Source organism: Macrobrachium rosenbergii, chromosome 28, assembly GCF_040412425.1.
Source record: "Macrobrachium rosenbergii isolate ZJJX-2024 chromosome 28, ASM4041242v1, whole genome shotgun sequence".
Classification (NCBI taxonomy): domain Eukaryota; kingdom Metazoa; phylum Arthropoda; class Malacostraca; order Decapoda; family Palaemonidae; genus Macrobrachium; species Macrobrachium rosenbergii.
The window spans coordinates 33,032,501-33,045,000 of record NC_089768.1 but is presented as its reverse complement, the minus strand read 5'-3'; the positions used below and the strand labels follow the sequence as shown (position 1 = coordinate 33,045,000).

General features: G+C 36.3%; 2 protein-coding genes across 12 annotated transcripts in view; both read left to right on the top strand.

Moving 5' to 3' along the window:
• Positions 1-8,373, top strand: part of LOC136854221 (ubiquitin carboxyl-terminal hydrolase 36-like) — a 33,904-nt gene extending 25,531 nt beyond the window's left edge. For all 5 annotated transcript variants that reach the window (XM_067130554.1, XM_067130555.1, XM_067130558.1 and 2 more), the window contains exons 10-11: positions 3,949-4,064; positions 5,563-8,373. In XM_067130554.1, coding sequence (XP_066986655.1) covers positions 3,949-4,064; positions 5,563-5,889 — 443 coding nt within the window. In that variant the 3' untranslated portion in view covers positions 5,890-8,373. The remainder of the gene's footprint in view (positions 1-3,948; positions 4,065-5,562) is intronic.
• A 3,505-nt stretch (positions 8,374-11,878) lies between these two features.
• The window catches only part of LOC136853857 (uncharacterized), an 82,068-nt gene continuing 81,446 nt past the window's right edge, over positions 11,879-12,500 (top strand). For 2 of the 7 annotated variants that reach the window (XM_067129770.1, XM_067129775.1), the window contains exons 1-2: positions 11,879-11,912; positions 12,112-12,500. The exon at positions 12,112-12,500 is cut by the window's right edge and continues 47 nt beyond it. The gene's annotated coding sequence lies outside the window, so the exon portion shown is untranslated. Of the gene's footprint in view, positions 12,016-12,111 lie in introns of all 7 variants that reach the window. The other 5 variants (XM_067129768.1, XM_067129772.1, XM_067129774.1 and 2 more) reach the window with 5 other exon arrangements.

Genomic DNA, 12,500 nt, shown 5'->3' with positions numbered 1-12,500 from the left:
ATATGGTGTTCAGTAGGAAGAAGTAAGAGGTAAAGGGAATACAGAAAGAAGAGATCCGACTCACTTATTAAAAAGGAAAAAAAAAATTGATAAATTAACAAATAAAAATTTATTGAAATGCAACGAGAATAGTATTAGGGTAGTAATGCCTTGCACCTTCGCTTGGACTTCTGAAGTTCCATTTGCATGGCACCCTCTGGGAGGCTGTTCCACAGACCAACGGTGTGAGGAATAAAGGACCTCTGGAACTGAGAAGTTCAACAGCGAGGCACATTTACTGCATATTGGTGCTGCTGTTCAGCGAATCTGGTTGCTCTTGGCAGGAAAAGGGGATCAGTGATCATTTGTTATTGGGAAAGATCTCTGTTGAAACACAACTTATGAAAAAGTGACAAACAAGAGACCATCTGTTGATGGTTCGAGTCATAACTACTACTGTTAGGAAACAGAAACGTACCACCATGAACCGCTCTATCTAAAAGAGATAAATCTCTGATAGAAGCAGACATCCACACCGGAGATCAGTATTCTAGTAAAGGGAGTACAATTGACCTAAAACAGGTTGCATTGATTTTATCATAGTTATAAATATATGATGGCTTACGAACAGTACCTAACTTTCGTGTGGTATTTGCTGAAGCTTTCATTAGTTATTTCTCAAAAGTTAGATGCGAGTCAAAGGTTAAACCTAAAATAGTTAAAGCTTCAGACTCGTTCAACAAAGTTCCATCCACACGAAAGGGAGGATGGGGTGGGAAATCAGTTCATGAGTTGCTAATCAATAGTGTTTTTGTTTTATTGGAGTTCAGCCTCATACCCCACTGACTACACCATTCCCTGATCTGGTCCAATGAGTGGTTCCCAACCAGCTGGCTCTGGTTGCAGACTTTCCAAGGCCATTCCGAAGTAATCCTACCTGTTCAGGTTCTATGATATGTTAAATACCATACAGCTTCACACATGGTTATTCAGCATACCTTTGAAGATAGGATTTTTAGACAGCAGCTGCCACTATTGCTACATCTTGCAGAAGATTGACGAGGGACTTTTACTAGAAGAAATGAGAAAGGTTTGCTGCTTGGTGTACCAGAAGGAGTGCTTTTTTACTCAAGTTTTTGTTCTGTTAATAGTGGAATTCTTCAGTGTCCTCAGATCACAAGAGCAATTAGCTTTGTCAATCAGTAAAGGATGTAGGTCAACTCTGTTTCAAGTACCCCTGAGTTGAGGCTTCGAAAAGGGCTCTAGCAGTGATTTATCAGACCTGATTTGTCATTTCATGAGACCTCTTAGCCAGGACTCAGCTGTAGTCTTGAAGAGCGTAACCAGGCCTTGTTGTGAGTTCTTTGGCCAAGCCTCTCTCCAGGACTTAAAAGTAAAAACTGTTTACTTTTTAGCCCTAACCTCTTCAAAACAGGGAGTGAACTGCATGCCTTGTTAGACATTGCCACCCATACAGAGAACTGACACTGCATTGGACTTTCCGTTGCTCATGACTTGGGTCACTCAACAGGTAGCCCAGCATCAGAGAGCTGTTAGACTATTCCTTTGGAAGATGAAGGGCTCAAGAATGAACAAGTTCCAAGTCTCAAGGAACATGGTATTTTTTTGGACTTGCATAATACTTAGTATTAACCGAGAAGGATTTATCACAATTCAGAATCAAGGCCCACAAGGTTTGAGGAATCTCTGTCTTGGTGGCTTTTCAGTATAATATTGAGTTATCAGCCATCTTCTAGTCAGGTATGTGATGTCACTTGTCATTTTTGAAGCTTTACCACAAGAGACATAACTGTTTTCTAGATGATTTCTCCTTAGGTCATGCAGTCTTCGAATGACAAGTTGTTACAAAGATAGTACAGAGGGGCTATTAGTTTCTTTTATCCTAATTTTCCTCCTTTCTGCCCCCTTCAGGGGCTCAGGAAGCAGGTGAAGCCTTCTCTATTTCTGTATTTATTTTGCAAAATACTATTAGTTGTGTCTCTGCTTAATCCACACTATTTCTCTACCTCGTCGCCCCCAAGAGACCTAATTGCAATGCCCTGCTCCAGGCAGAACTTTCTTGAAGGGGTTGCAGGACACTGTCATGCAGTAGGGAGCCTCCCTGTCATCCTCTCTTGTAAATATAGCAATTTAGGTACCTTATGAATAATGGGTTGTAATGGACAAGTGATGTTTTGTAATATAAAAACACATTTTTCTCACAAACCCGTTAGTCATAAGGGACTATGCCCTCCTCCCATCCCCACATTCATCCAATCCTGTGTGGGGCACAATAGAAATGATTATGGGTTAAAGCAGAAGTAGGAGGATGGCTGGATGGAGAGGGTGCATTCTTTCAAGTTAATGGTATAACTGGGATTAATGCCACATGGAATAAGGAATCCTATAGTTAATGGATTTGTAAGAAAAACTTTTTCTGTATAAAAAAACATTTCCACAGTTTATTTGTTTGATATATGTCCCTGGTATATACATTTTTTAATGTTTGACTAATAGTGAATTTACTGCTATTGGTGTTGTGGTAGTCATTCCTTAGATGTGTTGCAGATTTCATGTAAGCATTTAAAGAGGTCATTACTCCCTTATTAGTGGTATAGTAACTCAGACTAGACCACTTGCTTGGTTCATTCTGCATTGTAATTAGACACTTTGGATATTCTTGATTGTCATGTCCCCTAAAAGTAGCTTTTGTTTCTTACACAAGTAAGCAAGTGCATGTTAAAAATATCTCAATTTTGATTGCCGTTCACACCTCGCTCACAGATCACTGGTTGCGTGGAATGCCCCAGCACTTCGCACCTCCGCTTGAATTTTGATATAACATCTCTCATGTATATCTGTATTCTATAGGGAAAGGTATTAATTCTTCATTTTCCAATTGCCTTTTTGTTGCCTGGGGTGCTCCAGTGCTTCTTCCTCTGCTTCAGTTTTGACGAAAGTTGGAATTGGGAATACATTAGTTTAAAATATTTTAGTTTCTTCTATATTTCTGTATTTATATTGCAAAATACTGTTTAGTTATAAGTTTCATGTTTTCCAAAGAGGTTCCACAGTAGTTTTGCTTTTGTAGAATTACCATCTCATCCTCTTCATTATGTTGTTGATTGGAAGCCCCCCCATACTAAAAATGGCATGTGGGTTTCCAGTGATATAATGTAGATCTCATAATAGATGCATTAATCCTGCACTGCCAGGTTGTGAGTGCATACGCCCATATGCGTATTCAAGGACAGTAATGGTTAAAGTGTAAATAGAAACCTGAAGCAGTTAGATAAGTATTTTATATTTTCTATTTGTATCTTTTATGTTTGTAATTCCCTACGGCACTTTACACAAGAAGTAGAAAGGTTACTTGATACGCCACGTAAACCAACAGTGCTGACGTTGTTTTCAAAGACCACTTTTCTGCCTGGAAACCTCAGGTGCTCAACGCCTTTTGTAGATCTTGACAAACATGAATCCTGTCTGTACTGATTAAAGATCAAGGTTTTCCATTTTAATTTTTATATACCTACAAGAAGTTTAATTGTAAGTCACATAAAGCTTGCATGCACTTGAAGTTGATGGCTGATACTAAGATGCATCTTTGTATTGGTTGGTCTTATTCAGTAACTTATTTAGTGACCATTTGGGTGAATAAAGCAAAATTGTTTTAATTTGCAATGAAGGTTATTGCTCATGGGGCTTGAATTTTGCCTTAGTTGTTTTGTAAATAATAAATTTTGTAGTTTATTTTACATACTATTTGTATAGGTTTTATTGCTAATGTATGTTTAGATTTAATGGTAACATATACTTAATTATGTCTTCATAGTGTTAGTATGACTAAATGCCAGATCCCAAATGTGCATCTGTTTGTATCTGCTTCATTACAGGGTGATAAATTGGAGTTTCTTTGAAAGTATGTCATTTTAATGGAAGATGTAATTTTTCCACCTTTATTCACAGTGAATAGCTGGGAAGGTGGTAAAAGTATTACGGATGAAGAATTTGAGAAGGATCGGAAGGAATTGAAGAAGAGGTCACTCGAAGACATGTATAATGAAGAATTTGACAGTGGAAAAGTAAGTCTTTCTGTGTTTATTTGCAGCAATAATTGACTCAAATAAAACAGTACTGTATTTTATTTTTCTACTTTATATGCATGCAGTAATGTTTTCAGGAAGATAATTTTGTATTTTCCTTATGTAAATTTTTTGTGGCGTCCTCAGTTGTTTCCAGCAATTCTTGCAGATATTTTTCAGGACTATTTAATGCTACAGATGAAACCATGTGCTTGAAATTAACCTGCTGTAAGAAGCTACTGTTTATCACCAGCCCTTGGAACAGTTACTTCTTCACCGATCTCCATTGGCTTTACTACTTAGAGTGTGGTTTCTGTAGCACACTGCATATGGTACTAAGGTTTTTTTTGCTGTAGCTGTTTAACCCCCAGCTGCATTGGTTTCAGCTTTTCATTCTCATCTGTTCCTCTTCGTACCTTTCCATGTTGCTTCCCAGCTTCAGTTTTGGTCTGAGTCTAGAGATGTTACCGAGTGATCGTGTTGCTTTTATAATATATTTGATAGAACCTTGTGTTGTGATGAGAAGCAGCAAAATTTATTTTTAATTATCTTTAGTTCACTGATATCAAATTGTCATCTCTGTTTTAAACTTCATAAAATCTAAATCTGCACCTTGTTGTAGCTTAACTAATCTACAGAGATACATGGCAAGTTTCCATACACTTCCAACCTTGGTGCGAGCATTTTCAGTTCTCATCAGAAATAATTCTTTTCTGAAAATTTTCATCAGAACAAATCCTTCAGTCACGATTTATGAGTCTCAAAATGGTCACGTTGAACTTCCTAATAATGAGTAAACAAATGTACATAAAGTCATATTGTCATTTACTTTTAAATTACCTATGCATCAAGAGACAAGATTTTAGTGGAGGCCTACTTCTAGGCAGACCATAAGCTTTTGGATTTTGATACAGGATGCCACCATTGTCTCATATATCAGTAATCAGTACATGTGTATAACTTGTCTGGCCTAGTAATTTGGAGAATTAGTGTAGAGTACTTAGGACAGAAAGAGAAATGTTATTGTGATGTTACTGATCTTTTACACACATTGTTGCTGCTGGGTCTCATGTGAGTCACCACTGTCATATCATGTATAATCTGAGAGCCACCATATCCAAGGATTTCCTGATTTTATGGTAGTTTTATCATTGTGAGAGCCTGAAACATTACTCTGTAAAATTTATTGCTGTGTCTGACAAAAGAGGCAAAAAGGGGTTCAACATGATGCTATTTATGTGCAGTAAGGCACTGTACTTAAGAACTTCAAATTTTGTTTGAAAACTGGAAACTGCAATAATCATACCATAAATGGATAACTATATTTTTCTCCCAAGATAGTCATTTGAGTTGTGCAAAACAGTTGACCTTTAAACATTTACAAGATTTTGTGGTGGTGATTTCAGGTTTGGGGTAATCAGGGTACTGTGTGGCTCTGAAGTTAATTTTGTTTATAAAAATATATTTGAGTGCTAATGAATTTCATTTTTTCTGACAGACTAAGAAGATCAAGTTGAAGAATTCTATTAAGGCATCTGATAATTGGAATGTGAATGGTGGCAACGTATTCCAGAGAGTTCAGGATGTAAGGAATTCTGGAGGCACCTGGGGCAATTATCGTAATTCTTATGGTAAGAACTACGGTTACGGGCATTACAAACAGTATAAGAATAGAGATGGCTACTGGAACAAAAAGCGTGATTGGAATAAAAATCGAGATCATTACCACCAGCGCAACAAGCAGTGGAAAAAGTTTGATAAAAGAGATCGCAAGTTTCACAAGAAGCACAAGGAGAAGTATAGGCACTGGGATCGGAATGATTAACTAAGGCCCTAGACACCACATCTGATGTGGGTAGGTAGGTTATTAAGGTTTTATGATGAGGTAATTAAACTGATATTTTTAAAAAGATAAAGCTGGTCTCCAATCTTGAAGAGCAGTGCGCCTGAAGAGTTCAGTTATTTTATTGTGTTATTTGGTTATAGACTATGAAGTTTAATTTCATAACAAAACTGTTTGTTGGTCAAATTTTCGTATTTTTGTTAGAATAGTATAGAATGTGTTAAGTAGTAGCTTTTTGTATAAAGTTACAAATGTGGTGTATATAATCATATTTATATTTCCAAAATCAGCCAAATATAATTTTTCAAAAGGGGAGTTAAAACTGTAGGAATTACAACAATGTTCCACTCATGTTTCTCATGCTTCAGGGCAGGGATATGTTGGGAAATGTTGATCATTTTTCTGTCGTAAACTTTGCTTTTTTGATATTTTATTCCGTATCTTTTTTCTTCCTTTTGTTCCATCTGTCATTGTGTAATTGTATGTGAACAAAATGTTCATGGTATGAGCAGTTGTGTATATAGTGTACATTATTAGAAATATTTTATATTGCATAACTGTTCAAATGTTTATTAGTATGTTTAAGACGTGTGCGTGGCTGTACATTGCATTGGGAATAAAAGCTAAGAAAGTGTAGGGTAGCAGTTTTGCTCCAATTTTATGTCCTTTGGATGAACAGAAATTTTTGTACACTGCCAGGTTACCCTTGTACACTGTGACATGGTTCTACAAGTAAGGGCTCAGATTGTCACTGATGTTAGTATAGAATTTATACCACAGTTTTTTTTTTTTCACATTAGAAACATTATGAACCTAGCAGTAGTGACGAGATATAAATGGGTGGTCCACTGAAATATCAGCTGCTAGTTTGTTCCCCCGTTCAAGATAATTTAGTGTTTTATGTGCTAGAAGACCTAGTTCTTTGGTTCCGTATCTTGCAGATTTTTGTGGGTGTACCGAGATATAACTGAACTTTGACATTCTGTGCCTGCATTGTGTAGAACTGTCACATTGTGTAATTCATGGGAATTTATGTAAATAGTTAACTTGATATAACATACTGGTTCACAAGTTCAAATCATCCATCCCTTACACTATGTGCATGATGCTGTTTGAGCAGAGTACAAGCATGGTTTTTCTGCAGGTCTCTCTTATACAAGCAGCTACTACTGCTTGTTGTGCCTTACCGCTGTTTTCTGTCTTGCCTGTAATGCAAATGATCCATGGCCTTCTGCTATGTACAGATATCAATGAGCCAAACCACATAGGTGTGGCAGTGATTGTGCTCCAGCTGTTGTATAAAGAAAGAAATGAAAAAAGGATTTGCCTTCTGCTCATTATAGTTAAAACATGTTTCTCAGGTTATGGATGATTATTAACTAGACAATTTCCTCGGCTTTGTCATTTCATTGAATCCATTTCTCATGTACTGTATTACTAATTATACAATAGTTTTGTTATAATAGTTACTGTAATTATTTTTTATTACAAATAAAGTTTTGTAATTTATTCTTTTGTACATAGTTTTTTCTTAGGTATAGCAGTATTTCTTCTTTTGCCTATATCCATCATAAGATCATACATGCTCACCTCATTATTTATTTATGTGAATGCTAAATATATTCTGTGGTTTGGCTGTATATCATCTTGACAGACTGTACCTCCTTAATAACATTATGGGCTTCAGGTTATATACTGCGAGGTATCACTGAGTCTGTGGAAGTTAACAATTTTCATTTTTATTGTAGCAGATGATGCACTGGGAAGGATTATTCTTGGGTCGATCTGCTGCATTGTGTGATAAAATTAGGAGATATTTACAAGTTACTATCATAAATAGTTTTTTTTTTATTTACTGCTACTTAAGCATATTGCATCATGAAACCTGAGCTGTTATGACTATTGTAATGGCTAAATATATTGTAGAAAATGCAACCCTGATGATATTTTAGTAGGTCTTCATAGTAAGCTTTACGTTTTTGCAACTTGTGCACTCGACCTAATTTGTATGACCTGTCATTTTCTTTGTACAGTAAAGAATTTTATTTAAAATGTAATTAGGTTGTAGTGATTATGAAAATATTACTATTATGATTATGATTATTATATTTTCATTTTTTTTATCGTTATAGTAACTTTTGTAAAGCTTTGCACTGGTTAATGCTAGAGTTGAAATTGATGTTAAGACATCTGACATCTCAATTAAATATTAGCATCAAGTATTTAATCACTACCTTAGGGAAGGGATTTTTGTTTTAAGAAAATTGATCATGAATATATATGTTCAGACATCTATAGCAACCACATTGGTTGATATATAGTTGACTGGGAAGTACTGTATATGCAACCAGGATTGCATGACAAAATTCACTGTAATAACGCACCCAGTTTTCCTATCAGCAGTTGACGTTTGGATTGTACTGTGTACAGATCAGATTTTACCCAGAATAAAATCATGAAATGTGAGTTGTGTGTGTAACCCTTTTATGATTTAGTTTTCTTGCATCAGTAGTGTGTGTGGTTTTGAAATGTTTTACAAAGAGCAGGTGTCATTATTTACATACAGTTGGTAAACTTTATATATCACTGTGAAGTGTTTTACTTTTGATGATACCTGTATACATTTTCCTTTTTTGAAGGAAAAACAGTCATTCTTGAGGATGTTTATGGGGATTAGCTCTTGCAATTCACATTGATATTGAAAATGAACTTTTAGTTCAGAAATACAGTTAGCAGATGTGTACATGACCTTGAGGGAGTTCCTTGGCTGTGTTTTTTAGACTGGGATTAAATGAAGGATGATGTTACATCGCCGGGCCTAAATATTTATTACTTCGAAGTGTAACTGATGAACGAGGATGACTTAGGGAAATGATAATCCGGTTTTTCTGTAATGTTATAAGTGTACGATTGTACACGTTTGAGTATTTTATAGTTTCTGTGAATGCCTTGTATTACTATAAATGTATTGATCTCAATTACAAATAGCTTTTATTTTTTATTATTTAAATGTTTGGTTTGGCAGCTACCAATAAAATCCAAGAATATGTATATATGATGAAAGAAAAACCCTTTAATATGTAATAAATAAAGAGAATGAAAATGAACTTGAGTATGTTGCTATAACAATGGACCCATTGTAGAGACTCGGGTGCTTGAGGAGGTTCACAGAAAGCCTGTAAGGAGATTTGTAAGATCCTGCTGGAGAACTGCTCGTTGAAGACTTGGTCAGAAATGTAAAAATTTAGGAGATGGAGTTAAGAGGAATGGGAAAATAACATTACACCATTAATATACAATGGAAAGTAGAGGAATAAGGCTGTTAGAGCACAATATGAGTGTTACAACACTGAGCAAGTTATGCTGCTGCTACTATCAAAACACAAGATCCAAATTGGGGACATCAGGTGTGTCAGAACAGCATGTGATACAGCATGTGATAGAATGTGGTGCTAGTTAATGACTGGTACTGAACTACAGTATTATCGATAGTTAATAACTTGGTATTGAAGGTACCAACGAAAGGAGGCACAAAATGAACTACTGTATGCCAGTGACTCGTAGGTCTTGGTAGTGTTTTAAAAAATTAGTATTGAACCTCACTGTAAGGTAAACCTAAGTTATGGGGGAAGGAAAGCCAGGAAAAAAAAGCGTAGTTTGGAAATGGTCCCTGTGGATGCTGTCGCATGGTATGGGGATGAAAACAAAATGTACAGACTGTAACATCGTGTTACAGGAGATTATGAGGATTACAAGGTAAGTGAAGTACGGGATTTTTTAAAGTCCGCAGAGTAACAGATTGGATACAGTGAAAAAGATTGCTTAACAACTGGAAATGGGATCATGTGGTGAATTATTTTAACAAAGGTTAGGACCTCCAGTAAAATAACTCATTACTGCCCATAACACAGCGTAAGACTCAAGTTATAAGGGGGAGAAAGCTCGCTTGTTTTTTTCAAAGTTTCATGTACGAATGATTTATTTATAGGACTAGGTTGAAAACATTACAGACCAGATTGTTGACCAAATGCAGGCAAATTGTGAAGTGGTTATCAACACAAATATGAATAAATCATTAGAGGTTGACCAGAAAACACCAAAGGCCACATTAACGTGATATGAGATGAAAACAAAGTCTTCGAACAGGGGTGTATGTCAAAATGAGGTATATTTGATATAGATATTAGTTTAAGGATTAAATTAATCTGACTCCAAATAAACCAATGCAATGCAGGTTCCTATTAGCACTAGAAGCGCCAAGATGAAAGCTAAACATTTTACTATAGATACTTGACAAAAGTAAGCAAAACTTAAAAAATCATGAGTATATGCAGACCTAAACTTAGGATCAGGCTGGGGGTTCAGGCCTTACCGAGCGCTCGCCTTCCCCATTGCATGCAGACATTAGATCTTGTCCACTTTTTACAATGAGAAAACACAGCAGGAGTAAATGTAAGTTCAGGGACTATTCTTGGAAGATCTAGACATCTTCCATCAGTCCATTTTGAAGTCTCGGAACAGGTATAGATGGTGCTAGCATGAAAGCACAATTTTTTTTTATTGTATATTATGTCCAATGTAAGCATTCATGCCTCGAATTACAGTCGCTAACGACAGAATTTGAATCTTGCCTGATAATCATCATAAGACAACACTTGGCAGATCTGAATGAAATTTACAAGATCCTATGCAAAGTCCGCGAAAGACTAGGGCGACGAGCTGATGAAAAGTCACTAGAATTCGGAAAGTTTTGGAGGACGAAGCGTATGAGACCGGAAACGTTTTGGCTGCGTGGCGTGGAAGAGGGCCTGGAACGGAAATAAGCACGAAAGCGCGGACGAGGTGGTTGATTGGTCTAGATAAGATGGTTTATGTCAGCATGAGCTTGAAGTGCGGTAAGGTATGAAAAAGGTATAGAGCACTGGTGTGCATGTGCAGACTCTTAACTATGACAAAGACGATATGAGAGAATAGTAAAAAAGGATAACACAGAGAGACGATTAAAATGACTAGAAAAGAGAGTAACAATAAACAACAAGAGAAGTCAGTGTCATTTAGAAATATGGATTAACATTGCTTAAGAGGAAAGCTAGTAAAACTGTTTAAAGTTAAATAGCCCAACACCTAACATGAACAGTATAGTGTGCCCGCAACTGTGTGGGGTTAACGCATGCGAACCAGGAACCAACTTCAGTATAGGTAAATGAAGCGATTGAAGTACGTGTGTTCTACTCGGGCAGTTCACACTTAACTCGCCACCTGAAGGATGAGTGTGGCAGCGAATGCTATTTTGTTTTAATTTTTTGCAATATAAAAATGGTTACCAGCCTCGTTTTACCAATAATAGTCCTAGGCAGGACCAGAAAGCCATTGACAAAGAGCTACAAAATTAAATGTGCCTTTGTTGGTAATTAATTGGCTATTGTGGGTACTGGATATATCTATATATATATATATATATATATATATATATATATATATATATATATATATATATATATATATATATATATATATATATATATATATGGAATATGGAAAGTAAGAGAATATGAGATAATGTGCTTTGGGCTTCAGTGATAGTTGCCGTAAAGGATTGAATTCGTGTTTTTGTAATATACATACAGTCTGTATTTCCACATTCTCCTTTTCAGTGTTGAATTAAACACTATGACGAGACTGAATTAGAGTTGGCGAAGGACAAATAAACCCGCATAATATTACATTCAGGTCTCCGAGGGGGCCAGTTACCGAGACTCGCATGACGTAAGTTATCAAATAGTCATTATTAAATTACATTAGTGAGTGGGTGGAATTTTATTCAGCTGTTAATATACAATTTATAACGATAAATAGTATATTTTTCTTCTTTTGCGATTTAAAAGTTAGGTCACTACGGCGTTTTTAATGGGTGGACTGTAAAAGACTACCTGGCAACTGATTTCAACTCCAGGAGAGAACTTTTGAGTCCTGTTTAGTTAGGAGAAGGACGCCAAGAAGTAAACGTCAGTCTTACGTAACTGTGTCGTGTTTGTAAGTGTGTGAGAGAAAGATAGAAAAAAAGCTAAATTTATTCCGTAATATTCATTACTTGTATAACTACATACAGTAAGTGAATTACCACCGAGTAGTCGAAATGTTATAAATCTAAGTGAAATGTTTCCCCTGTAAATGATATGTATATAATTTTTTTTGTTTTATTAGGGATTTTTTCTTTTCGTATAAAGATATCTAGTCACCTAAGAAAAAGGGGTTTTAAACGTATTAATGAAGTGTTAAAAGCCCGTGAAATATTTGAGGGACGACCCAGGGAGAACTACATGATTACGTCCGCGATGATGAAGACGGGCGACGGTAATTGAAGTTGTTGTAAAGGGTCGTTGGACAGGACACCCATCTCTATTATGAATGATACACACTGCGCCAGGAAACCAGACATTGAGACAATGATGGGGAACCCATCCAACAAGGGCGTCGTCGTACGCTGACGCCCCTCGAACGTTTCACATGATCTGATGCCAGGGGGGCCTTGAGCCGAGCCGAGGAGGAGAGGCGTAGGCCTATTGGAAAAATTGTGATCACTCATTCCAAAT